This window comes from Bos indicus x Bos taurus, chromosome 24, assembly GCF_003369695.1.
Source record: "Bos indicus x Bos taurus breed Angus x Brahman F1 hybrid chromosome 24, Bos_hybrid_MaternalHap_v2.0, whole genome shotgun sequence".
Lineage (NCBI taxonomy): Eukaryota > Metazoa > Chordata > Mammalia > Artiodactyla > Bovidae > Bos > Bos indicus x Bos taurus.
The window spans coordinates 61,888,789-61,915,029 of NC_040099.1; the positions used below are offsets into that span (position 1 = coordinate 61,888,789).

The 26,241-nt window shown below is 45.7% G+C and overlaps 1 protein-coding gene across 2 annotated transcripts; it reads left to right on the plus strand.

Moving 5' to 3' along the window:
• Positions 1–351: 351 nt before the first annotated feature.
• Positions 352–25,979, plus strand: SERPINB5 (serpin family B member 5). 2 transcript variants are annotated; one of them, XM_027526059.1, is made up of 7 exons: positions 352–448; positions 8,403–8,577; positions 10,459–10,596; positions 12,851–12,968; positions 16,292–16,434; positions 21,122–21,289; positions 23,409–25,979. In XM_027526059.1, exons 2-7 carry the CDS (start codon positions 8,410–8,412, stop codon positions 23,799–23,801), a joined length of 1,128 nt encoding a protein of 375 aa, XP_027381860.1. In that variant the 5' UTR covers positions 352–448; positions 8,403–8,409; the 3' UTR covers positions 23,802–25,979. The 2 variants fall into 2 exon arrangements, with proteins under 2 accessions (XP_027381860.1, XP_027381861.1); XM_027526060.1 differs by lacking the exon at positions 23,409–25,979 and adding an exon at positions 21,679–22,365.
• Positions 25,980–26,241: the final 262 nt, after the last annotated feature.

Sequence of the window (26,241 nt, forward strand, 5' to 3'; positions counted from 1 at the left end):
CAGAATGAGCTATGGAGGTGAGAGTACTTTCTGTGGCATCACCATATTTGAAGAGTATGAATTGTCAGAACCATCACATACTCCTTCTATTTTATGTAATATGTCACCTTCCGGCCCCACGTGGCCTACTAGGGGAGCCCTTCTGTGTGTATGCATGTTTTCAGCCTCAGGGAGGATCCACCGACAGTCTCGTCCTGCCTGAGCACGTTGGAGGCCTTCAGAAGCTGTGCAGACAACAGCAACTTCAGTCTGAATTATTCTTTTCAATCGTGGACAAGCTGCCAAGAGGCGGGAGCCAGAAGAGCAGGCGCAGAAGTGGGCGGGGCGGGGCCCGGTGGGCGTGGCCGCGGGCGAGTTCAGGTGAGTCGCTCCTGCCCAGCAGAGCTGCTCTCACGTCCAGGTCTGTCTGCATCTGGCTTTCCTTTTCCCTGGACCGCTGTAACTTCAGGTAAGCAAAGCGCAGGTAGCAGGGCTTGGTGGTGTCCCTGTTTTGGGCAAGTCTTAAAAGAATATAGCTCTTTGAGATGATTTGCGATGGTACAGAGTGGGCAGAACCGAGTCTTTCGCGGCTGGGCTGTCAGCTGCGCGTGGCCATCAGCCCTGCAAGAGCAGCGTTTGCCGCGCCCGGTCCTTTGGGAGCCAGGCATGCCACGTACAAGGTCAGAATATGCAGGACTGGCACGGCCGGGAGGTTTTGGTGTAAATGGGGAGGGGAGCGGGCGGGAAAGAGTGATCTACGGGGGATTCTGAGGACGTTTTCAGCCCTGCTTTGGAGCTCAGTGTTTTGCGGAGTTGGTTCCAGAGAGGGTGTGGCGACCTAACCTGAGGACGCGGGGAAGCACAGGAGCGTCTGGCCGCCTTCCTGGCTGGCGCTGAGCGGTGAGGTTCAGACCTCGGAATCGCTTTTCTGCGCATTTTAAAGCATCCAGTTGCTGTTTGTTTATTTGCACCTGCGTTCTTCAGGGCTGGAAGTAGTCTCTCTTCCTGTCTGGGTTTCAAGATACTTGAAGCGAATCACACATTTCCAGCGTGTGTTCTTGGGCGACTTTTCGAACAGGTTGGCTCATAGTTTCTTCCTCAGGGAAGCTACTGTGTTGATGGTTTTCTTTAAGCCTGTCACACTAAAGAGCGGTTAACAGGCCAGGCTGTTCAGGCTCAGATGAACAGAACTGGGGGCTCTGACACATCCTTAAGGTCCCCATCCCCTGTCTTGTGAGTCCCTCAGCGGATACAGGGCAGGACGAAGTGGAATCCAAGCCGTCAAACTCACAGCTCGTGGTCGTTTCCAGGTCACCATGAATTTTCTTTTCATTTTTTTGGCCACGCCCTTTGGCGTGTGGGATTTTCGTTTTCAGAGCAGGGATTGAACCCATGGCCCTTGTATTTGAAGTGCAGAGTCTTAACCACTGGACAGCCAGGGAAGTCCCACCAGGAATTTTCTTAACACCTCTGTCACCCCTACATCACGGAAGAGGATTTGAACGGAACTGGGTGCATCCAAACCTTAGTCCCTTAGGTTTATGTAAGTGTCCTTAGGTATATGTAAGTATCCTTAGGTTTATGTAAGTATCCTTAGGTATATGTAAGTGTCCTTAGGTTTATGTAAGTGTCCTTAGGTTTATGTAAGTATCCTTAGGTACATGTAAGTGTCCTTAGGTACATGTAAGTATCCTTAGGTACATGTAAGTATCCTTAGGTATATGTAAGTGTCCTTAGGTTTATGTAAGTGTCCTTAGGTACATGTAAGTGTCCTTAGGTTTATGTAAGTATCGTTAGGTACATGTAAGTGTCCTTAGGTACATGTAAGTGTCCTCAGGTCCATGTAAGTGTCCTCAGGTATATGTAAGTATCCTTAGGTTTATGTAAGTATCCTTAGGTACATGTAAGTGTCCTTAGGTATATGTAAGTGTCCTTAGGTACATGTAAGTGTCCTTAGGTTTATGTAAGTGTCCTTAGGTTTATGTAAGTATCCTTAGGTACATGTAAGTGTCCTTAGGTATATGTAAGTGTCCTTAGGTACATGTAAGTGTCCTTAGGTTTATGTAAGTATCCTTAGGTATATGTAAGTGTCCTTAGGTTTATGTAAGTATCCTTAGGTTTATGTAAGTATCCTTAGGTACATGTAAGTGTCCTTAGGTATATGTAAGTGTCCTTAGGTACATGTAAGTGTCCTTAGGTTTATGTAAGTATCCTTAGGTACATGTAAGTGTCCTTAGGTATATGTAAGTGTCCTCAGGTCCATGTAAGTGTCCTCAGGTCCATGTAAGTGTCCTCAGGTACATGTAAGTGTTTGATGGCTCCTGGGTGGGCGTGGAGATGGAAGCTTGTCCGAGGAAAGGATTCTCCATATGAGTTGGCAGGTTTATACGTTTGCTTCCTAGCACCTGAGTTCCGCACACCAGTCCCTCTGGTTTGCGGGTTCAGCTTGAGGGTGTGAAGTCTCGGCAGTCTTGGTCATCCCGATGTGGCGAGTCTGGCTCTAGTTCATGGTTAGGCAGCAGACAGATGGCTCGGCGGTAAAGATCAGGCTTCTAAATAGGTGAGAGCAAATGTGATGGTTCAGGATATCTGCGAGAAGCAGAGGCTCCTCTCCATCGGAAATCAAGCGTTCGACCTCACCACTGAGAGTCACGTTGTTCTTTCCTGCTAACAAAGCGCTTTTCAGGTTACTTACTCATTTCATTCAGACTCACACTATTCTTTCACATGGAAGAAGCTGTGAGATCTCCTATTTTCTTAATCTGGCTCTGACTTTTTTCCTTGTGAGGTTGGAAAGCCAACAGCAGAGACCATGTTTTTATTTTTTATGTACTTTTTAGCCACACTGTGTGGCATATGGGATCTTAGTTCCCTGCCCAGGGATTGAACCTGTGTCCCTGCCTTGGGAGCTTGGAGTCTTAACCACTGGACCACCAGGGAAGTCCTGATACTGTGTTTCTAGACGTTCCATTATAGTTGTTGCAATAGGCAAAACTTCTCAAGGCGTTGCCTAAGGACTGTCTCCCCGAAAGAACCTTTATCTCACCCAGATGGTCTACAGATGAAAAGTCTGGGGGAATATTGGCTTAGATGCATTAGAAGTGTTAGAAATCGTGCAAGGGCCGATGAGCAGCTGTGAGTCTGGAGAAGCGAGTTCCCTGCCTGGCCTCACACCCCAGTGCGCCAGTCTCTGTTCGTTCAGGACTCCTTTCACTGCCATCTCTGATGTGAGTCTGAAGAAGCTAGTTCCCTGCCTGGCCTCACACCCCAGTGCGCCAGTCTCTGTTCGTTCAGGACTCCTTTCACTGCCATCTCTGATGTGAGTCTGGAGAAGCGAGTTCCCTGCCTGGCCTCACACCCAGTGCGTGCGTCTCCATTCGTTCAGGACTCCTTTCACTGCGGTCTCTGAACTCTCACTTCTCTCTGGTCCGCCTGGGTGCATGGCTCATCCTCCTTGTTCTTCGGGAGCCCCCCTTTAGTGTGCCTTATCAGATGTCACTGTCTCTGAGGAGGCCTCGCTGAGATTTCCACTAGGAGTGCACTGTCTCGCCTAAGAGCTGCATGGTAACTTGTGCCCCCGGTCAAAACACCCGTCACGCCTACAGACCTATCATGCCATTAGGCGTCAGCTCTTCGGAGGCGGACACCTGATTTGTTCATGTCTAGCGCGGTGCTGACACACCCTGTTAGGTGCTCAGTTGATACTTATTAAATGAAAGCAGTGTAGTGTTGATAGTTTGCAACACTAACGGTAGAGAACAAGAGTTTCTTCCAGTAGGAAAATCAGGGGGGAAGTTTTGTTTTGATTAAAAAGAAAGAAATCATGTAAGTAAAAAAAAAAAAGAAGAAGAAGAAAACATGTAAGGTATCTTGATGGCTCTAAAAGGGGAGTCCAAGACACGGAGGGTTTTCGGAACTCTAAAGGCTCCTGAGTAAGCAAATGTCAGCAAAGACACAGTTACTGAGAAGGAAGGTGATGGGCGTGGTTGGGAACCAGGAGCTCAGAAGTGAGTGCCGGGTCTGGTCTGACCACTCTCACTCCCTGCGTGGGAGGAGGCCAGGGAGAATCTCTGTATCTCTGTGCCCCTCCCTTCCCTCACCTTTAAAATGAAGAGGTGGGGCCAGATTAAGTCTAAACCGGGATCTTGTCTGCCTTTAAACGTTTATGACTTTAGGACGTATTGCAAATAATAAAAACAAAACAGCCACTTTACAATGAAATTCTTAGAACGTTTTGTTGTTTACTGTATTTGCATTACTATTTTAACTTCTCTCTCAGTTTCTCTGATTAAATACAAATGTCTTTTAAACTTTTAAGTGACTAAAGATGTAGTGTCTTCCATGTTGAAACTGTAAATGAAATTCTCCTTACTTGTTCTAATCATTAGGTTTTCAAGAAAATGAAAGACATTATCTCTGTAATAATGGAATAACAGAATGAAGACTCTGCGGAGACTTTAGCACTCTGACCAGGTCACTCAATGTATAAATTTACCATGTAGAAATTGCTAATCTCTATTCCTGTATCCATAATTTTCTTTTTGGTTTGATGTTTTAATTTTTTTTTTAACTGGAGTATAATTGCTTTACAAAGTTGTATAAGTTTCTGCTGTGCATATCGCCTCCCTCTTGGGCCTCCCTCCCATCCCTCTCCCCCAATTCCAGCCCTCTGGATCCCTCAGAGCCCCTGGCTGAGCTCCCAGTGTGATTCAGCAGGTTCTTACCCTATCTATTTTACCCATGGTAGTGTGTTTATGTTAAACTTAATCTCCCCGTTCATCCTGCCTGCCCCCCAATACCCTGCACCTTGTCCACACATTGGTTCTCTCTCTGTATCTCTATTCCCGCCTGGAACTAGATTGATTTGTACCAGATGAATCTAGATTTCATCATACATGATTTCACACACTTATGTTAATATACGATACTTGTTTTTCTCTTTCTGACTTACTTCACTCTGTATGACAGACTCTGGGTCCATCCACGTCTCTACAAATGATTCAGTTTTGTTCCTTTTTATGGCTGAGTAATATTCTATTGTATATATGTACCACATCTTCTTTACCCATTCATCTGTTGATAGACTTTTAAGTTGCTTCCATGTCCTGGCTATTGTATTAATAAATAGTGCTGCAACGGACATTGGCGTACACGTCTGTTTTTGAATTATGGTTTTCTCAGGGTATATGCCCAGTAATGTGATTGCTGGGCCATATGGTAGTTCTAATTTTTATAGCATTTGCTCTTGCAAAATGGTCTGCTTAGGAACCTGACGCATTTTCTTGTGCATACTTTGCTAAAGTTGCTGAGATTTGTTGAAATGCTTCAACTTGCAGCACAAGGAGGTAGCCATTGTCTGTGGTCAAACTCTTCCCTCGAGCCATCTCAGAACAGAAGGCTTCACAGTGCTTTTAGGCCACTTGGAGCTGATTACCAAGCAACTGATCAGATTTACCAGGCAACACTTGACTGATTACTTGTCTCCCTGGCCAACTTAGATGTTAAGTGAGTCCTGATTTACACTCTCCAACAGGGACTGAATCTAAGCCTTGGATCGCAACACAGTGCTAACTGTGTTGTGTAATTAACTGAGCTTAAAGCCACCAAGACCTTGTATCCGCTTGGAGCCATTTGGATGAAATAGATCCCGTAATGTTATAATGAGTGAATGAAAGATGCTTCAGTCCTCACCCTTTGGTCCACTCGTGGGATCCACATTTAGATGTTTGCAGTCAAACTTCCTCAGCAGATTACTCCAAGGCTTTAAACACACAAAAGACATCAAGCTTTAAAGTTTGTTATAAATGATGCAAAATTATTCAGATTTCTTCTCTTAGCTGGTTGGAAATACATGCCTGGAAGAACTACTTGCATAGTTGGTGTGTTTTCGTATTGTTATTTGTGTGGTTAGGGCTTCAGCTGTTTGAGAAGTTTGCAGGTATTTGGGTTTAGGTTTCTCTGCTGGGTGAAGAAATAGCTCATTTAGCCTTTTCCATTTGGCAGAGAAATAGCTCCTGTTGAATTTTAGTCACAGATAAGCTCAGTATTGTTGTTAAATCCGCTGTTGGAAGAAGCCGGGCTTCTTGTCCTGAAAGTTTGGGATTCCCCAGACCCTTTAATCTCCCTGTGAGGGACGCGTGCTTCTGTTTGTCTCACTGCCCTCTGCCCTCCTCCTGGGGGTCCCCTTTCCCCGAGAACTCACTCTCCTATCACGGCCCCCGCCTTCCCCAGAGGAGAGAGAGTAAGGTACTAGGCCTTAAAGAAATGTAAGGTCCCTGGCCTGACTTCAGGTTACTTTTTTTTTTTTTTTAATGTTTTTAATGTCTATTTTTATTTATTTATTTGGCTGCATTTGGTTTTACTTGCCACATGTGAGATCTAGATCCCTGACCAGAGACCAAACCTGGGCCCCCTGCATTGGGAGCTCGGAATCTTAGTCGCTGGATCACCAGGGAAGCCCCAGGTTACATTATCATAGGTTCATAATGGAAACGCTGAGGTCACTTGGCTGTACTTATCGGGCATGGGAGAAAGCAGTCACTGGAGAAGATCAGTGAGCATGAATGGGGCAACAGAAAAGTTTTTTTTTTTTGCTAGTAAACTTGTGACTGAGATTTATTATGATCTTTTAAAGTCTGTCCTACACACAAGCCACATGTCTCATAAAAGGGAGAATTCTGAAGAACTGTTTGAAGACCAGGGGCACGTTCCTTGATCTTAGTCTCTTGTCTTGGCATTTTGAAATTCTGTTCAGGGATGAGGTACAAAGTTGAGATCCTGTTTGTGCATTTGACTCTAATGCATTGGCTCCTGATTGACGGAAGCCCTCTGTCTCGAGTGGTGATGCTTCGTCTGAGGCCAGGGAGCACTTCCGACCCGAGGGCCTTCAGTGCCGCGTTCGCTCTTGCTGTCTGAATACACGACGGCACAGTGCTTGAGTGCCTTGGGGGAATGCTTCAAACCTTGATCCGTGGGATGGTCATCCACGGGTAATGATGCCCCTACATGCTATCCTGGGGTCAGGCAGAGCGGAGGGTTCATGCAGCTCAGCTTGGCTTCTAGAAGGGACTATGCCCTGACCGCTGGATTTACCCAGGAGCCTTCAGGCTTCATCAGTCAGTATCTGCTGCACTAGGGCTAGAGGATAGGCAGGCCTTTCATTAGCACAGCAGTTGTCAGGCTTTAGCCTCCAGATCCCTTTACACGCTTAAAAATAACTGAGAATCCCAAAGAGGTTTTTTTTCATGTTGCTTATATCTATTGATATTAAGTTAGAAATTAAAGCTGAAAAAATTCTGAAATATTTTAAAAACTCATTAACAATAATGGAACCATTACATAGTAACACGGATAACATACTTTTATGAAAAATAACTGTTTTCTAAAGTGAAGTCATACAAAGAGAAGAGTAACATCATTTTTCATTTCTGCAAATCTCTCTAACATTTGGCTTCATAGACAACTGAGCGACTAAACGACCACCACCACCACCATAGTCTCTGGAAAACTCCACCGTGTATTTGTAAGAAATTAAGAGTGAAAGGAAGATGATGTCTAAGTACTATTATGAAAGGAGTTTCAACCTCATGGACCCATTGAAAGGATCTTCGGGCTGCCAGGGGATCTGTAGGCTCCACCTGGAGAAGCTCTGCTTCAGAATAATGAGTTCTCAGGCAAGACCAGAGGAGACCCACTGCTGCTGTTTCCACTTTGGTTGTTATTTAGTCGCTCAGTCGTGTCCGACTCTTTCGGAGACCCCATGTAGCCCATCAGGCTCCTCTGTCCATGGGATTCTCCAGGCAAGAATACTGGAGTGGGTTGCCATTCCCCTCTACAAGGGATCTTCCCAACCCAGGAACTGAACCTGGGTCTGCTGCATTGCAGGGGGATTCTTTATGAGCCCTGGGCTCCATAGTTTTAGCTGAAGCTGCCCTCTCTCTCTTTAACTGGAATCACACAGAATTGCTGTGACTTGACTGTTTTTGAAATCTACAAAAAATTCAGTTTTATATGGTTTAACCTAAATCCTAATTGAAACAATATAGATAAATAAACTGATTTTCATCAGTGTTGACGACTGTCCTGACTCCATGCAGAGAAGAGGTGTCCCGACTGACCGTTAATCTAATTAGTCACACTAATCGCACTCCTGACAGTGGTCACTGTAGCCGAATGGGCCTGGATTCAGAGGTTCAGGGCAGAGCTGTCCAGAGAGAGGACCTCACATCTGGACACTCAGACCTCAGGACGTGCGGGCAGGAGTTGCATCACCACTGGCTTTAGATTTGCATTTACAGGAAGTTCTTGCCTCTCCTCTACCCTAGCCCGTGACTTTGACTAGGATTCTTACTGCGCTGCCGGATGCAGTTGAGGGCACTTGAAAGGTGCTTTAGAAATAACCTCTCCCTTGTCCTTTATTCCAGGCCCACAATGGAGGCCCTGCGACTGGCAAACTCGGCCTTTGCAGTTGACCTGTACAAACAGCTGTGTGAAAAGGAGCCGGCGGACAACATCCTCTTCTCTCCCATCTGTCTGTCCACCTCTCTGTCACTTGCTCAAGTCGGTGCCAAAGGGGACACAGCAGATGAAATTGGACAGGTAAGGCCCGCAGCTTGCCTCTGCTTTGAGTGGAAGAGAGTAATCAAGATGCACCAGTGGTGCCTGGGGAAAGGCAGTGAGGCTCTGTGGTCAGATTGGCTCAGGGCTGAGTATTTTGCCACTTCTAGCACTCTCTCAATTTACTTTTTAAATGTGAAAGCTCATTTATCTGGCCTGCCACCCACGTTTAGAACAGGCACTGTGTTGCGGGGGAGAACCCGGGGATTAACTAGACAATCAAAAGCATTTCCACTAACAAGTGGCCTTTGACAAGTCACATGACATCTTTCTACCTGTTAGAATGTAAGTGTCAATCAAAAGGATGTTCGTTAATGTTCCACTGCGAATACCCCAACCAGGAAGAGTGATATCTAAACCCTCTGTCTTATGCACAGAATTTATTAAAGCATCATGCTGTATATTAAGATGCAGACTCCACTATATTCTACTCTATAGTATATTCTGCCCTATTCTATATCCTTACTGGATAGATAGAATGTACCCATGCTTATTTCAATGGAGAATTTACACTTGAAATTGAGTGGGACTTGAAAAGGACACTTCCTTTGTGGGGAGAGGAGCTTCATCTTTTCATCCCTCTTTCTCCCACCGCACCATCCCTACCCCATCTCCCTTTCCTCACACCTCACCTACCATTAGAGAAAAGATGGAAAAGAGCATTTCTGGTACTGCGCCTGCTATTGTTCTCCTACAGTGGGTGCTTGGGTTCTTAACTTTCTGGTCTGTTTGCCTGTCAATAGGCGTAACAGTAATGTACCACTTTGGACCAGCCAGTTTGACCCTGCAGGACTGAGGCTGTGTGACTCACGGGTGCAGTGTGCCCATAAGTGATGTCACCCGAGGTGTGGCATCAGGGCTCGGTTATTATGGGTCAGGATGTGGAGAGAAGCACCTTATCCTGATGTCATGTTTTGGGCACCATGGAGGTGAAAAGAGGCTGGGTTATTGGTTGGAACAAAAAAGTTACGAATAAAATAAAAGGTTTTAAGACTTCCAGAAAATAGCATCCTGATTTTAAGTGGCTTATTACTATAAAAATAATTATTAACATTTTGAATCCATATAATATTCTAGGTGTTTTACAGATAGTGTCTGTAATCCTCACGGCAATTTAGACAACTAGGCGTTGTCAGTCCATTTTGCAGAGCAGAGAGTGAAGTTCTGAAAGCTGGGCAAGACGTTTCTAGTAGGTACAGGCTGGGGTGAAAGGGCGGACTACTAAACCGTAGGCCACAGTTGGCACGGAGCTGCCTACCTTAAATGACGCCATCAGCCCATTTGGCACTAGTTAGGACACCGAAGGAACTCTGGAGACTCCTGTATCCTGGAATCTGATACTTGCCTAGTGATTGTCTCTTGGCGTTAATTTCTCTCTTCTTGTCTCTGAATTGGGTAGAAATTTTAACCTACTTCCGTCTTTCCAAGTTTGGAAAAAAGCATAGAGGCATCATTCTGAAGAAGGGGCAAATTTTCTTTATAGTTAAATCGAGAGAAGAGTACCTTTATGCTGGTGTTTCTCAGCTGGGGACAGTCTGCCCCTTCCCTCTCTCACCCTCTCAGGGACATTCAGCAGTGACCGGGGACACTTCTGTTGCCACAAGTGGAAGAAGGCATGCTCTGGCATCCAGGGTTCCGGGGTGCCATAGCACTGCCCCCTGCGCCCCTCCCCCTGGAATTATCCTGTCTGAACTGCCAGCAGCGCTAAGGTTGAGCAGCCTTGCTCTCTGGGAACCACAGAGCACCGTGGTCTCTGTGTCAGATGGTCAGGCCCCGTCCCCAGGAGGCTGGCCATCGCCATGTGTCCTCCGCCACGGGAGCAGGCAGTGCTTCATGGGTGATGGGGACTTTTTTTCTTCACAGGTCCTTCATTTTGAAAATGTCAAAGATGTGCCCTTTGGATTTCAAACAGTAACATCGGATGTCAACAAGCTGAGTTCCTTTTACTCCCTGAAATTAATCAAACGGCTCTACGTAGAAAAATCTCTGAATCTTTCTACAGTAAGTGGCTCAGTGGAATTAGCAAGATTCAGCTGTTTACCAGGGGTGACGTTTTCTCATGGTTAGACCAACGACTTTTTCTAGATGCTCATTTATGGTTTATTTAAAATAAATTAATCCCAGGGGAGAGGTTGAATACAGTGGGAATCAATTGCAGTTACATATTTTAACTTAAAATACAGAGGAGCCATGAGCTTCCTTTTTTCACTCTCAAACACCCACACACCCCACCCTTTCTCTTAGCTTCCTCACTGAGAGAGGTGGGAAATGGGGTTATTAACTCTCTAACAAATGCGTCTCTATAGATGTAAGACAGCCCATGATTTAAACCTCTTTCTCCTTCAGCGTCAGGGCAGGTGACCTGGGAAGATTTCAACTTCTTTACCTTGCTTGTTCCTGCACACAGTATTCTTCTGATGTTTCCCAAAGTCAGTAAGGAAAATAATAACTGTACGAAGTGACAGTTTTCGTCAGTCACAGACCATTTTGTTTGTTTTGCCAGGCTGGTCAGGTGGATATCCAAGGCAGTGGTGGTAATTTTAGGAGTTTCTTGGAGGAATCATATAAAGAACACTGAAATGTCCTTAAATTTGATCCAGAGTGAATCATAATATTTTAAAAATCTTCACTTGAAACACGCAGCCAACTTCCTCAACTACAGAGATGCTCATTCTCTGCTTTAGTAATATCGAGTTCAGTTTGCGTTTGGATGGTCAGAATTTCAAGCTTTCCAAATCTAAAAGGTGGACTACCAGTTAAATATTTTGCCTTAGTTTTACTATCTTCAAATAAATGTTTGTATTCTGGCAAGGATCTTTTGGGGATGTAGATCACTAGATACTGTTGTGAGTTTGTTTTTGTTGCTTAAAGACACACACACACAGCCTTCTTCTTCCAAAATAACCTGGGGGAATTAAAAAAATATTGAGATGTGAGTTGGGGCCCAAGAATGAAAACATTTAAAAAACTCCCTAGGTGGTCCTTAAAGATACTTAAATGCATTTTGATGCTGGCGGTGAAGACAGTGGAGGCCCTTCCTCTTGCAAGGTCTCTGGAATGTTCTAAGCTCTGTCAGTAAATGGTAACTCAGTCCCAAGGTTGGGTTGCAGTGAAGAGAATCCAACTGGCTAAGGTTCTGACTGCTCTGAAAAAAATCCAGGGAGTCCTGTATTCAGAAGTAAAGTGACATGGCATTTAATCAATCTGTGTTTAGTTTGGTTGAACTTCCATTCAACATTTCGAATTATTTCAAACCAGGAGTTGCAAGCAACTTTTTAAGAGTGCTTTCCATTGCTTCTGCGGGTTGTATGTCATCTACAGATTTACTAGTAACAGTACAAACAGGTGTGGTCTGTGGAGGGCCAATCGCATCACAACTGCCTGGTGCTGAAAATGTGTATCCTCAGCTTTGGGTCACTTGAATCAAGATCAGCAGGGATGGATTTAGGCTTTTGCAGTTTTAACAAGAGTTATAGTTAGAGACACTGCTCTGCTCTTTGCAGCACTCTTTCAGACTTGAATGTGCAGGTGAGTCCTCGGGGAATCTTGTTAAAAACTCAGATTCCGATTCAGTAGGTCTGGGGGGGCCTGAGATTCTGCATTTTTCCAAATATTTTTTAATTTATGGCTGCGTTGGGCCTTAGTTGCTGCACATGCAGTCTAGTTCCCTGACCAGGGATCGAACCCAGGCCCTCTGCACTGGGAGCATGAAGTCTAGTTCCCTGACCAGGGATCGAACCCGGGTCCTCTGCACTGGGAGCATGAACCACCAGGGAAGCCCTGAGATTCTGCATTTGTAACAAGGTCCAGGTGATGCTGCCCATCTTGGTCTTTGGACCAAGCATCTTTATAATCTTTATTTCAGTGTGGGTTAGAGTTTTCTTCTCATCGAGTTCTCTTTTCTGTGCATTTCTTCCATTCTAAAACATCATATATAAACGTACATTTTTGCGTTTCTGAAATTGGAATTCATATAATTGTGTGCCTTTAGCATAATTTTTCTTTTCTCCCCCAAAGAAAGAAATTGATGAAGGCATTTAATACTTGTATTGTCTTAGAATTGAACAAATGAAGCAATACAAAGAAAATTCATTGATTTTTCCTTGAAGTTTCAATTTATATTGTGTGACAGATTTTGAAAGGGCGTCCATAGTAATAGAATTTAGAAGTCCTTGTGCTAGAATTGTATAAGGGCACAAAGGTTTGACTACAGACTTTAAGGACTTTGTGATTTTATGAATTGGATGTTTTTTAGGAGTTCATCAGCTCCACCAAGAGACCCTATGCAAAAGAGATGGAGACCGTTGATTTCAAAGATAAATTGGAAGAAACGAAAGGTCAGATCAACAACTCAATTAAGGAACTCACAGATGGCAAGTATCCTTTACTTATTCTGCTATAAATCACTAAGTAAATAGACTGTGTCTTCTCATGGGTCTGCTAAGTATAAACTTGAACATCTGGAGGGTTCTTTGAATGTTTTCAGTACACGAGCCTAATTCTTGTGCACCAAGCCGTTTCAACCATGCGGGTTTCTGGGCGTCTCCTGCCTCAGGTCACGAGTTGGTGGAATTCCAGGGGAGCCTTGTCTTGCTCCCTGACAGGCTGCCACAAGCCCTCCTAGAGCCCCAGCTGTGCCTCTAACAAAGGACAGCTCGGGGCGGTTTCTGAGTCTGGTTATTTAATCAGGAAATGAAGGGCTTGGACTGCAAACTGATTATCCTCCAAGCTACTTTCAGCTCAGAATTCTACAAATTTATTAAGGAAAAAAGCTTGGAAAGGCCTTAGGTCGTCAAAAAGACGTGTCGGAAAAGTGGAACAAGACAGACCACCACGGTGGAACCTGTCTCAAACCTCTATCCCGGTCGACAGCCCAGGTCCTGGGTCTCTAGCAGCACAGCTCCTGCCTCTTGCTCAGCACTTCCCTGAGGCCTCTCCTTTTCCTAGCTCCTCCCTCCACGAAAATTCTCTGTGAGTTGCCTTCCTTGCTAAGAAGGAATTGGAGCTCAGATGAATTTGGGTGCAAATCGGTGTTCTCGTCCTCGCTGCCCCAGGACACAAGGAGAGACCTGGGGGGACACAGAGCCTCGCGGGCTTTTCGGGTGCTTTGTGCTCCCCGGAATCTGGGGAGGGACGTGTTTCCGTAGCAGAGACCCAAGGCCGTGAGGTGGCCCCCTGGGCACTCTGACTCAGGAGTGACAGAGCCGCGGCTGTAACCACAGGCTCAGCCTGGGGAGGACGTGGGCTGGGAGTCATTCAAGCCTAGATTTAAACCCAGACACTGCCATTATCAACGGAGGGATTTGGATTGGAGTCTGAGTTTACTGTACAGTGGGGCATGTGTTGTCTATGTGTGTGCTGAGTCACTTCAGCTGTGTCCGACTCTTGTTGATACGGACTTGTTATTTAGTTGCTAAGTTGTGTCTGACTCTTTTGCGACCCCATGAACTGTAGCCTGCCAGAACTGTAGCTTCTATCCCTGGGATTTTCCAGATAAGAATACTGGAGTAGGTTGCCATTTTCTCCTCCAGGGGACCTTTCCAACCCAGGGATCAAACCCACGTCTCCTGCATCTGTAGGTGGGTTGCTGACCACTGAGTCATCTGGGAAGCCCATAGTATGCCCACACACAAATGTGTACATTGATACATATTTGTTATTGAAATGAACTTTCTTTGACTTTGTATATAAAGAAAGATCTGGTCTAGGAAATACCAGGTTCAGTTCAGTTCAGTCACTCAGTCGTGTCCGACTCTTTGCGACCCCATGAATTGCAGCATGCCAAGCCTCCCTGTCCATCACCAACTCCCGGAGTTCACTCAGATTCACGTCCATCGAGTCAGTGATGCCATCCAGCTATCTCATCCTCTGTCGTCCCCTTCTCCTCCTGCCCCCAATCCCTCCCAGCATCAGAGTCTTTTCCAGTGAGTCAACTCTTCGCATGAGGTAGCCAAAGTACTGGAGTTTCAGCTTTAGCATCATTCCTTCCAAAGAAATCCCAGGGCTGATCTCCTTCAGGATGGACTGGTTGGATCTCCCTGCAGTCCATGGGACTCTCAAGAGTCTTCTCCAACACCACAGTTCAAAAGCATCAATTCTTCAGCGCTCAGCTTTCTTCACAGTCCAACTCTCACATCCACCAGGTTAGGCACAATTTTAAAATGCATACCTGAAGAAGAGCTCCCATTTAAATTAATGTGTAACAGTTTTGCTTTTAAAATTGTTAACAAGTTGCATTTCTCTCCAGCAACCTCCATTTTAAAATCTTCAGAAGTTTGCATTTTTTACTGGACAAGGTAGTTAAGTGAAAAAACTTCTGAATTTGAAATCAGAAGCTTGATGTTTAAGTTAACACACTTGACCACTACATTTGGGCTTCCTGGTGGCTTAGTCAGTAAAGAATCTGCCTGCAGTGCAGGAAACCCTGGTTCGATCTCTGGGTTAGGAAGATCCGCTAGAGAAGGAAACAGCTCCTCATTCCAGTATTCTTTCCTGGGAAATCCCATGGACAGAGGGGGAGCCTGGTGGGCTACGGTCCATGGGATCGTGAAGAGTCGGACATGCCTGAGTGACTAACACACACGCACACACACACACACACCACCATTAACTAGCTCCCTCCTTCTTCAGTGATGCTGTTACGTAGTCAGCCCATCACCTAGAACTGGCAGGATGGGTTACAAAATTTGCAGGTCCCAGTGCAAAACGAAAACACAGGGCCTTTGGTTAAAAACTGCATTGAGAATTTGAAGATGGCAACGAAACCTGTGCAGGTCCCTGCACAACTGGCCACAGCCCAGGAAGGGGGTCTGAGCCATGGTGAGAAGATCTAAGAGATTAGGCAAAGAAAAATCTTTTGCAAAAACATCAATGCTATTCAAAAGCAAAGACTTTATTAAGCGTTTGTCACCATCGAACTGTTTCGTCTGTTGAGGGTTTGAGCTCCATGGTGGTTGCAGTTGTCATGGAGCCGATGGTGGTGATTACAGCTGACCTGGATGCAGACACGCTGGCACCAGGGCAATTTGAGGAGGAGGGGCGGGAGCTCCGGGGTAAAGAGGAGACCTTTGTCCAGGCATCGAATGTGCTTGGCCGCTGAGTGAACCTGGAGAGCCACACGGCCTCTCTGAGCCTCAGTGTCCTCATCTGTGAAATGGGGGTGATGACCTTTGCCCTCCAGGATCATTGTGAGGGAAGTGAGATGGGACTCGGGACAGTACTGAGTGCAGGGCTGGGTAGAAAATAAGGTTTCTGGCATTTTTTTTTTCCCCATGAGCACAGGCTTTGGCGTCACAAAGAACTGGCTTTGAATCCTGAATTCCCCATTGCTCATGCATCGTCTTGGGCAAGGGACTTAACAGGGAGCCTCAGCTTCCTCATCTGTAAAGGGGGGAGATGTGCAGGGCTCCGCGCCTGAGTGTCCGGCACGACCTTCCTCGGCGCGGTAGAGACACCACGGCGGTGGCTTTCCTCCTTCCTCCCCTGCTCCCTGTCACCCTCCTCCCCAGGTCTCTTGGAAAGGCTGGGTGTGGCGGGATGGAAGGAGAGAAGGGATCCTTTTGAAACGAGATGGGCTGGGCTGCCGAGCCACATTACAGGTGTGGCTCTAGCCAGTGAGTGGACTTGCACGCGGACATCAGAGGTGGTTTGGGAGAATAACCCTGTGCAATTTGTGGTTTCCTAAAATTGTTTGCAGGCCACTTTGAGAACATTTTAGCTGACAACAGTGTGAATGACCAGACCAAAATCCTTGTGGTTAATGCTGCCTACTTTGTTGGAAAGTGGATGAAGAAATTTCCTGAGTCAGAAACCAAAGAATGCCCTTTCAGAATCAACCAGGTACGTGGGCTGCATGCAGCAGACAGGGTCCCAGCTGTAGGTCTGAAAAAATCACAGCCACGCAAGGGACCCTGGGAATTCACTCCGATGAGGACAGTTAAGGCACAAAAGGTTATCTTTTCCCAAGACAACAGCCAGGGGGTAAGTGTAGAAAAAACTCCATAATCCAGAGACTCTCACTCTTTTTCTGGGATGTCCTTAGGGTCTGAGTAAGATTTTACAGAGCTTATAATACAGTGTGTGGTTGGTCTCTCAGTTGTGACCAACTCTTTTGTAACCCCATGGACTGTAGCCCACCAGGCTCCTCTGTCCATGGGATTCTCCAGGCAAGAATACTGGAGTGGGTTTTCATTCCCTTCTCCAGGGGATCTTCCTGACCCAGGGATCGATCTCAGGTCTCCTGCATGGCAGGCAGATTCTTTACCATCTGAGCCACCAGGGAAGTCCTTATAACATAGTGGTTAAATCTAAATCACCAACTAGAAAATAGCTACAGATCTTCGGGGCCATTAATAAGAAAGGAAAAGAAAAGAAACACACTAAATCCCAACGTCAGAGGTCTTTGTATCATCACGAAACATAACCATTTGGGAATCTTATTCCAGGTTAATAAACTCCTCTGTGATCTCACTTCTCATCGGTTAGCAGTAAAGTACATGGTTTGATATTTTAATTTAGAAAGCGCTTTGAGGTGCTTGCTGACCGTGAAGGAGAAAGCATATCTTACTCATCTCCAGGGCTGGGAGTCATTATGGAGAAGAATTACAAACCTGCATTGTAGGGAAGTATAGTTTTAATACTACTGAGTGAATAAGAAGTCATAGACCTGAGACTGGAAAACTGATTGTTTCGTTATGAGGTGGGAGACGGTGGGCCTCTGGGCTGGGTGCCTGGTGTTTGTCACGTGGAGTAAAACTGAGCTTTTGTTCTCCCCCAGACACTCCCAAGGACAAAGTTAGTGGCAAAAGCTGAGCTCTGCTAAAGCAGAGATACGATGCCCACTCCTGATGCCCACTCCTGAGGCCGAGGAAGTCTTCCCTGTCTGCACGCGTGCAGGGAGGCTTCTTGGGGGTCGAATAGGGAGGGGACCTCACCCCATAATAAGTGTGGACACACACCCATAGACCTCTGCGGTGGGATCTGTTTTAGAAGAAAAGTTGTGCATGCATCTTGGGGAGGGTCCATGGCCCAGTCAGGTGTGAAGAAAGAAACAAGGTAATTGGCCAAAGGTAAACAAAGATGGGGGGACTGTCGCGCGTGACTGACTGGTGTCACCTCCTCACCGCGCGCTCCTCACTCAGGACGTCTCCGGGGGGTCTCTGCCCAGCTTCTGACTCGCCGCACGCCCCTCCTTGGAGAGGCGGCCGGTGCCCTCTCTCTCCGGGTGTGCATCTCCGCTCTGCTTCTGCGGTAGATAGACAGACTGTTGTCCTGTTTGCTCACCATGCGTTGCAGTGCGTCTCTAATAATAAACTTTGTACCTGTTCTTATAGTTTTTGCCTCCCTGAAACAGTCTTGCTTTCAAACAGGGGCAAGAGCCAGGCGTACGTTTCTTCCAGCCTCGAGCCCCTGGTGGTCTAGTGGCGAAGACTCTTGGTTTTTAGCTGGGTTACCCAGGTTTAATTCCTGGGCAGGGAACTAAGATCTCTCTTCAGGACCGCTCACTGCTCTCCTTCTGAGATCAGGTAGAGGACCTGGGAAACTCCAGAAATGTGTAGGACGGTGTGATTTGGTTTCATTCGATGGAATCTGGCTTGTGATAAGAACACAGGTTCAGAACTGTCTGTCGGTCAGCGATGTAGTGGAAGGAAGCTCATTTACCCTGGAGCCCTGTGATTGACTCCAGTTTTCAGGTCTCTCCTAGAGCCTACAGCTGCTGCTGTTTAGTCGCTCAGTCGTCCGACTCTTTGCGACCCCGTGGACTGCAGTGCCCCAGGCTTCCCTGTCCTTCACCATCTCCTGGAGTTTGCTCAAACTCATGTCCATTGAGTTGATGTTGCTAATGGTGCTTCTCATACCAGCTGCAGGGCCAGCCCAGAAAGTCATCAGAATCCTGCAATAGTGAGTGAGTTCACCATGAACTCTTGTGCTGCTCAGGCTCAGGTCTGTGTTTTCACATTTGTTAATGAGTGTTTTACAGAGGTGGGTAGAATGTGTGCAGTTCCTTTATTCTGATTATTAAATCATAAAGCTTGGTCAGATCAACATCCTGGAGTCTTGGACTCTAGAAAGAGAATTAATAGGGATTTAAAATGCCATTGATCTCTCAGAGGTTCATCAAATAAAACACCATTCAAGGCTGCGTGGGGCTACACCCTGCTTTTCAAGGCACAGGTTGTTATGTTTCCTGTGAGGTGCTTCTGTCAGCTCCCAAACTTTCGGGCGATGCTACTAAAACTTTTCCCGTGTCCTTTGGTCTCATGTCTTTTAAGGGCTAGACTGAGTTGATGCAGTGATATTATTAAAAGTTTAGTATAATACCTCTTCTGACAAAGGTGAACACACACACACACACACACACACACACACACACGCTGTATTTTCTGGGATGGTCGTTACTTAGTCTTATTTTCAGAGACATGTCTTAATTTATATTTTAGAAAGAGGGATTATTGTTTCCACAGTCAGTGCTGAAAAATGAAATGGATGACAGTTTTTGGTGATCACAGTTTTTGTGAATTCAGAAACTATTAGTAATCTAAACTAATGGAGATTTTTAGACAAATGGAAGAATTACCAGTTAATTCCAAAAGTAGTATTTTTTAAAAAACCGTAATTTTTTTTTGGTTATATATAGAGGCAAAGTCTTCAATTATTTAATAATAGCCGAATGTTTAGTGAGCAGTTCTTCCGTGCTGGGATATGCCAAGGTGTAAGATGTGGTTCCTGCTCTGACTGTCTTCATGATGGGGCGGGGGCTGCTGCGTGCACACACATTTCTTTTCTGCAGTATCTCCTCCTTTTGGCTGCACACGCCGCTACTTAGCTAGTTCGGTCGTCCTGGGTCTTTGGTGCTGCCCTCGGGCTTTCTCCGGGTGCACAGTCTCCTCACTGCGGGCTCCTCTCCGTGGAGCACAGGCTCTGGGCCCTCGGGCTCCAGTAGCTGCAGTGCAGGGACTCAGGAGTTCACAGGCTGTAGAGCATGGGCACAGGAGATGCAGTGTGAGGGCTTAGTTGCTCCACGGTATGTGGGATCTTCCTGGGCCAGGGATCAAACCCGTGTCCTCTACGTTGGCAGATGGATTGTTATCCACCAGGGAAGTCTTACACACATATTTCTAACACTGTGACAAGTGTTAAAATGGGTATATATAGAAACAGTAAAACAAGTAAGGTCTAGTTTGCTTGAAAATAGCTCCGGGTAAGGGTTTAGCTCACTGTTGAAGACGCCAGATAAGAACTTCACTGTTCTCTAGTTTGCTTGAAAATAGCTCCGGGTAAGGTTGAGCTCACTGTTGAAGACGCCAGATAAGAACTTCACTGTTCTATTATTTCTGCAGACTTGATGTTTGAAATTTCTCCCCAGAGAGATTCAGAAAACAGGCAAATATTGCGTGAGAGGTATAAACCCAGACAATAAGTTGCACTAAATTACTATCAGTCTTTACTCCCTAGTATGAATTAATTTTTCTTTAGAAAATGAGTCACCTCTGTGGCAGAGACACAAGGTCAGATATTAATGGGGACACAGAGAAAAAGGGCCTGGGATGCTGCCTGGAGAGAAGGACTGTGTGATAGGAGCTATAAAGGATTTTGAGATAATTTTATTTGTAATCATTCTTAATTTTTAAAATTAGGAAATATTTCAAGTGTACAGTAAATTATGGAGGATAATATAACAAGCACCAATGAACCAACAACCACCTTTGTAAAATCTTTATATTTTGCCTCATTTCAGATATTTTAAAGGAAAAGCGTAGCCAGAGTTGCCCTGTCCTGTGTAGCCCCCTCCCCTCCCCTCAGCAGCTCCCCACTCCCGCCTCCCACCTTCCCCCAGAGGGATGGCCATCCTGAGACCTCCAGTTCCCTCATGCTGCTGACAGAGAAACTGAGACCCAGGGAGGTTGCAGTGACTCACTGAATGTCACGGCATCTGTTTATGTCACATGTGAGACCAAAACCCGAGGTCCTCATGTCTAATCAGATCGGAGCAAGAAGAGGGGATGGGGAGGGGTGATGAAAACCACAGGCAGACAGAGGAGTAGGTGAGCGTGGTTTTGCTCTGCTCTATGCTGCCTCCTCCATAACAGGCATTTCATGAGGAAAAGCTGTGTAAATGGATATGCGGGTTTGCGCTGGAATCAACTTTCAAGTGAGCTCCCCCAGCAATGCTTAAAAGATCTTGTAATTACAGGCATCTGTAAAGCCCAAGTTAATGTTTGCTTGTGTTTCCAGTCATTCCATCTTATTTTTAAAGTTTTATATTTGCAAATACAGTATTATATTATGTATAGTTCCTGTAGTTATTAAGGACATGAATAACTTCTCAGCGGAAGTCATAAACTCTTGACAGGACCGTCTCTGTCAGTGTGGATCCCCCTGTGGCCGCTTTAAGCCATAACGACTTGAAGCTATATTAGGAACAAATTTATGTGCTCTGTGTGTGTATATATATACACATTGTGTGTGTGTGTGCGCGTGTGTGTGTGTGAAAAGCAGGCAGAGCAAATTTCTTCTCCTTTTACAGACAGACACCAAACCAGTGCAGATGATGAATATGGAGGCCACGTTCTGTATGGGCCACATCGATGGTGTCAACTGTAAGATCATAGAGCTTCCCTTTCAGAACAAGCACCTGAGCATGCTCATCCTGCTACCCAAGGACGTGGAGGATGGGCCCACGGGCCTGGAGCAGGTGAGGAGGGCGGCAGGATGCAGCATGCAGGCGCACTGGCGCCAGGAGACGCGTGGGCGGCCTTGTGGGGCTGCGGGAGGGCACCCGGTAACCTTGCCCAATGGTCTCCAGTGGTTTCAGGGTTCTTTGGGGGGTTTTCTCCTCAATATTAAAACAGCTAATATTTATTTGGTACTTACAATGTGCCAGGAACTGTAAGTTCACACACGCACTGGTCATCTAATTCTCACGGCAGTCGCAGGAGTTAGAAACTGTTACCCTGAGTACTGAGTTTACCAGGGGACGCAGGCACAGAGGGCTAGGTACATGGTACAAACCCGTGTGGGGGACGTAGAATCGGAATGTGAGCCCAGGAGATTGGAATCTGCTCTTAACGTTCTGAACTCCAGGCTGTGCTGCGCTCTGCTTAGTCACTCAGTCGTGTCCGACTCTCTATGACCCCATAGACCAGGCTCACCAGGCTCCTCTGTCCATGGGATTCTCCAGGCAAGAAGACTGGAGTGGGTTGTCATGTTCTTCTCCAGCGGATCACCTCCTCCCAGGGATCGAACCCAGGTCTCCCGCATTGCTGGCGGATTCTTCACCAGCTGAGCCCCGAGTAGTGCCTCTTTGAGGAACCTAGGATTCACTTCTATTTCGGGCTGCTCAGTTACTCCCTGACTCGGCGGATGGGCCAGCTTGGTCTCAGCCTCCCTGCTACTTTGGTTCTCATTATGTTTTATCTGTTACTGTATGAACTGAATCATAATTCCTGTCTCCATTTTCCTTCTGTTTATTCTTCTCTCTCCTTTTTATAGCCCACCAGGTTCCTCTCTCCATGGGATTTCTTAGGCAAGAATATTAGAGTGGGCTGCCATTTTCTTCTCCAGGGGCTCTTCCTGACCCAGGGATTGAACTGGCATCTCTTGCATCTCCTGCATTGGCAGGCAGGTTCTTTAACCACTGCACCACCTGGGAAGCTTTGGTCTTAATAATTTGTCTTAAATGAAACAGTATCCGTGAAGAATACTTATCATAGATTAGCAAGAGAGTCCAATGGTTCCCTCCCCCATTAGAAATAAAGCTGGTGATCAGTTTGTGACCTTGTCATCTCCCTGATTTTTATAGGTTTCATATGAGTAACTTCAGTGCAGATTGCCTCATGTAGTAACAGTCAAGATATTATTCTCTGTTGTACATGCATTTCTCCTCTAGCCAGTGCAGAGATTGGAAGGGCAAGGAGCAATTTAAGATTTGCTCAATGAAGAATTTTATGACTAAATCATTTTATGCATCATTGCATATCTCTCATTTTAAAAATTGGAGAAGGCAATAGCACCCCACTCCAGTACTCTTGCCTGGAAAATCCCATGGACGGAGGAGCCTGGTAGGCTGCAGTTCATGGGGTCGCAAAGGGTCCGACACGACTGAGCTACTTCACTTCAACTTTCCACTTTCATGCATTGGAGAAGGAAATGGCAACCCACTCCAGTGTTCTTGCCTGGAGAATCCCAGGGACAGGGGAGCCTGGTGGGCTGCCGTCTATGGGGTTGCACAGAGTCGGACACGACTGAAGTGACTTAGCAGCAGCAGCAGCATTTTAAAAATAACCAACTGAAATGGATGCATTCATCACCTATGGTCTTAAAGAATGACCCTAGACAGTTCAAATTCTCATTTTAAAAAGGGTAACTTTAGCTTTAGTTTATTAAATTTGATGCTATGCCTAGGGCACGAATATTCTAGGTTTCCTAGTGGAGGAATTAAAATAAGCTTTCCGTAAATACAATGCATAAACAGTTTTCTAATTTTATATTTATTTCACCATTATCCATGCATCATCATAAACCATGGATTCATCCCTATAGATCTCCTCTATAGTTAAAAGAAATGCTCTCATAAATTTCAGAGCGAAGGGACCATTGTCATAAGGTGTATGGGAGAATGATGGTGGGTGGCTTGGTGGCCATTTTTAAGAGAACCTCATCACATACCAAAACTTCAGAGTCGGTTCTGTCTTTGATGGACCATCTGTACTACTTCCAAATCAGGCCCTCAGTGACACTGTATGCTTTTAATAGAGCAGAATCTTTTACAGTTGGAAATAAAAAAATAATTTCCTCTGCTTTTTGTCCCTCAGGTTGAAAAACAACTCAACTCAGAGACGCTCCTGCAGTGGACAAATCCCAGCATGATGGCCAATGCCAAAGTCAAACTCTCCATTCCAAAATTTAAGGTGGAAAAGATGATTGATCCCAAGGCTAGTCTGGAAAACTTAGGGCTGAAAAACATCTTTAATGAGGATACCTCTGATTTCTCTGGGATGTCAGAGACGAAGGGAGTGGCCCTCTCAAATGTCATTCACAGAGTGTCCTTAGAAATAACTGAAGATGGTGGGGATTCCATAGAGGTGCCAGGGTCACGGATCCTGCAACACAAGGATGAGTTCAATGCTGACCACCCCTTTATTTATATCATCAGGCACAACAAAACTCGAAACATCGTTTTCTTTGGCAAGTTCTGTTCTCCTTAAGTGGCAGAGCCCGGGTTAAGTCCCACCCAACTTCTCTGCTGACTCTGCATCTAGACAATTATTTTCTAAACACAATAAATTGTTAATACTGCTGGGTCAGGAAGCCACTGGTACTCACCCTAATAGACCCTTTTTCCAATCCTTTTTTTTTTTTAAATTTTCCCTCCCACTCCCTTAGAAGATGGTGCTTTAAGGAATCACCTTAGAGAAAAAAATTCGTGTTCATTATTTGTCAGACAATCCAGGGTTATTGGCAGGAACACAGTCTTTCTCAAAGAAAATTCCTCTAAGGAGGATCTAGAGGATTTTTATTACCAAAGCTTAGCCTTCCCTCTCTGGGATGCAGAATGTTCTAACATCCTCTTTTTCCTGGGACATGGGCGCTGCAAAGCTTTCCTGGCATGAATGAGGCTTGGGGACAGTACATCCACAGCTCCGTATGCTGAACAAAAGGGACCAATTTTTCCTTCGAAGTCTGACTTTGGGGGGATTTTAGAAAGACAATATGTTGCATATACTGTATGCTATGGAATTCCACTGACAGAAACTGGAACAGCACCCTATAAATCAACACCTTAATATGTCTGCCATAGAATGTAAAATACTGGCACAGAGCAAAGACACTAGGCTGCCCAAAATACCAGGTTTTGCTGCCAAATGAGCATGTCTCCTGCTTACGAAAAGACTTTGTTTTCGGGACTTGGTGGAATTTTGGCGAGTTGGACCTGTGGTAACCAAGGGCAGCGCCTCGGTGGGAAGTTCAGGTCTCAGTAAAAGTTCGCCGTAGAACAGCACGGTGGGCTACGTAGAGTTCCCGGTGCTGTGCAGCAGGTCCCGTCACTTGTCTGTTTTATACACATTATCCACAGTGTACATGTGTCAGTTCTAATCTCCTAATTCCTCCCACCCCAGCCCTTCCCCGCTTGGTATCCACTAGTTAACAATACCATATCCTATATTTGAAAGTTGCTAAGAGGGTAGATCTTAAAAGTTCTCACCACACACATGCAAAGTTGTAAGTGGGTGAGGTGATCGATACGTTAACTCACTTTACTGCAGTGGCCATTTCGTAGTATATTAGAAATATTCAATCATTACATTGTACTCCTTGCTATGCTATGCTATGCTAAGTTGCTTCAGTTGTGTCGGACTCTGTGCGACCCCATAGATAGCAGCCCACCAGGCTCCCCCGTCCCTGGGATTCTCCAGGCAAGAACACTGGAGTGGTTTGCCATTTCCTTCTCCAATGCATGAAAGTGAAAAGTGAAAGTGAAGTCGCTCAGTCATGCCCGACTCCTAGCGACCGCATGGACTGCAGCCTATGAGGCTCCTCCGTCCATGGGATTTTCCAGGCAAGAGTACTGGAGTGGGGTGCCACTGCCTTCTCCGATTGTACTCCTTAAACTGGTACAATGATTTATATCAAGTATATCTCAATAAAGGTCAACAACAACAGCAACGAAAAGATGTAACAGGTTGCTGCAGAATAAATAATTTAAGCTAACTTAAAAAAAAAGCACTTTCACTTTTGATAGAACGCCCACCTGTTGCTGGGTTGGCAAGAGACCACTGGCAGGAAATTCAAGCTTGTGGATGTCTGACCACCAGGGACTTAAATGCACCCGAACTCTCACAGTAGGCAGTAAAAGAATGCTCCGGGTGTTGAAGGGACTTGCGTCATTGCTGTGATTTAGTGGGACAGGGGGAGGAGCTTAATGCTGTTGGGCGGGCAACTGAAAATGCTCCTGCTGCCTCGGTGCGTATGTTTCTCGGCGTCTACTGGTTCAGTTACTGTGGATAGCTAGTTGGTAACGCACAATAATAGTATGTTTTTAAAGATGTTTCTGAGAAGTTACCCGTGTCACAAGTTCAAGTGTTAATTCACTGCAGAAAGAGGGCGGCTGGAAGGTTTGCATTCGAAAGGACGGCAGAACTCCTTCACCACCCTTCCAACCCCCACCGGCTTTGTTGTAAATAGGTTCAACTTTCTTTTTGCTCTGAAGGCTCAGTATTGAATTCCTTTTATGCTGTTGAAAATCAAGTATTATTGAATTACAAGACTTGCTTTTTCCCATGAAAGTTGGATTTTCTATTTTGAAATAGAACCAAGCCAACCACTGACAAAATGTTTTTTTGCGGGGAGGATTGATGTAGAATAAACAGAAATGAGAATAATGACTGCCCCTACTTCTGGTCTTCCTTCCTTCCTGCACACCAGCTCTTGCTTCCTCCTTCTATCCCCTGTCATCCTGGGAGGAAAGGACCAGGGAAATGGCAGGTTAACTTCCAACTACATAAAAGAGTTTGATGAAACCAGGGCCTTGTAGGAGGCTGTGGAACTCCCCTCCAGCCTTTCCCACCTTGGGCTCTGCCTCCAAATGTAGTTTTATCGGGTAAGCTGTGTATGCCTAAAATGTTTTCTTATTAAGTACTCTTCCCG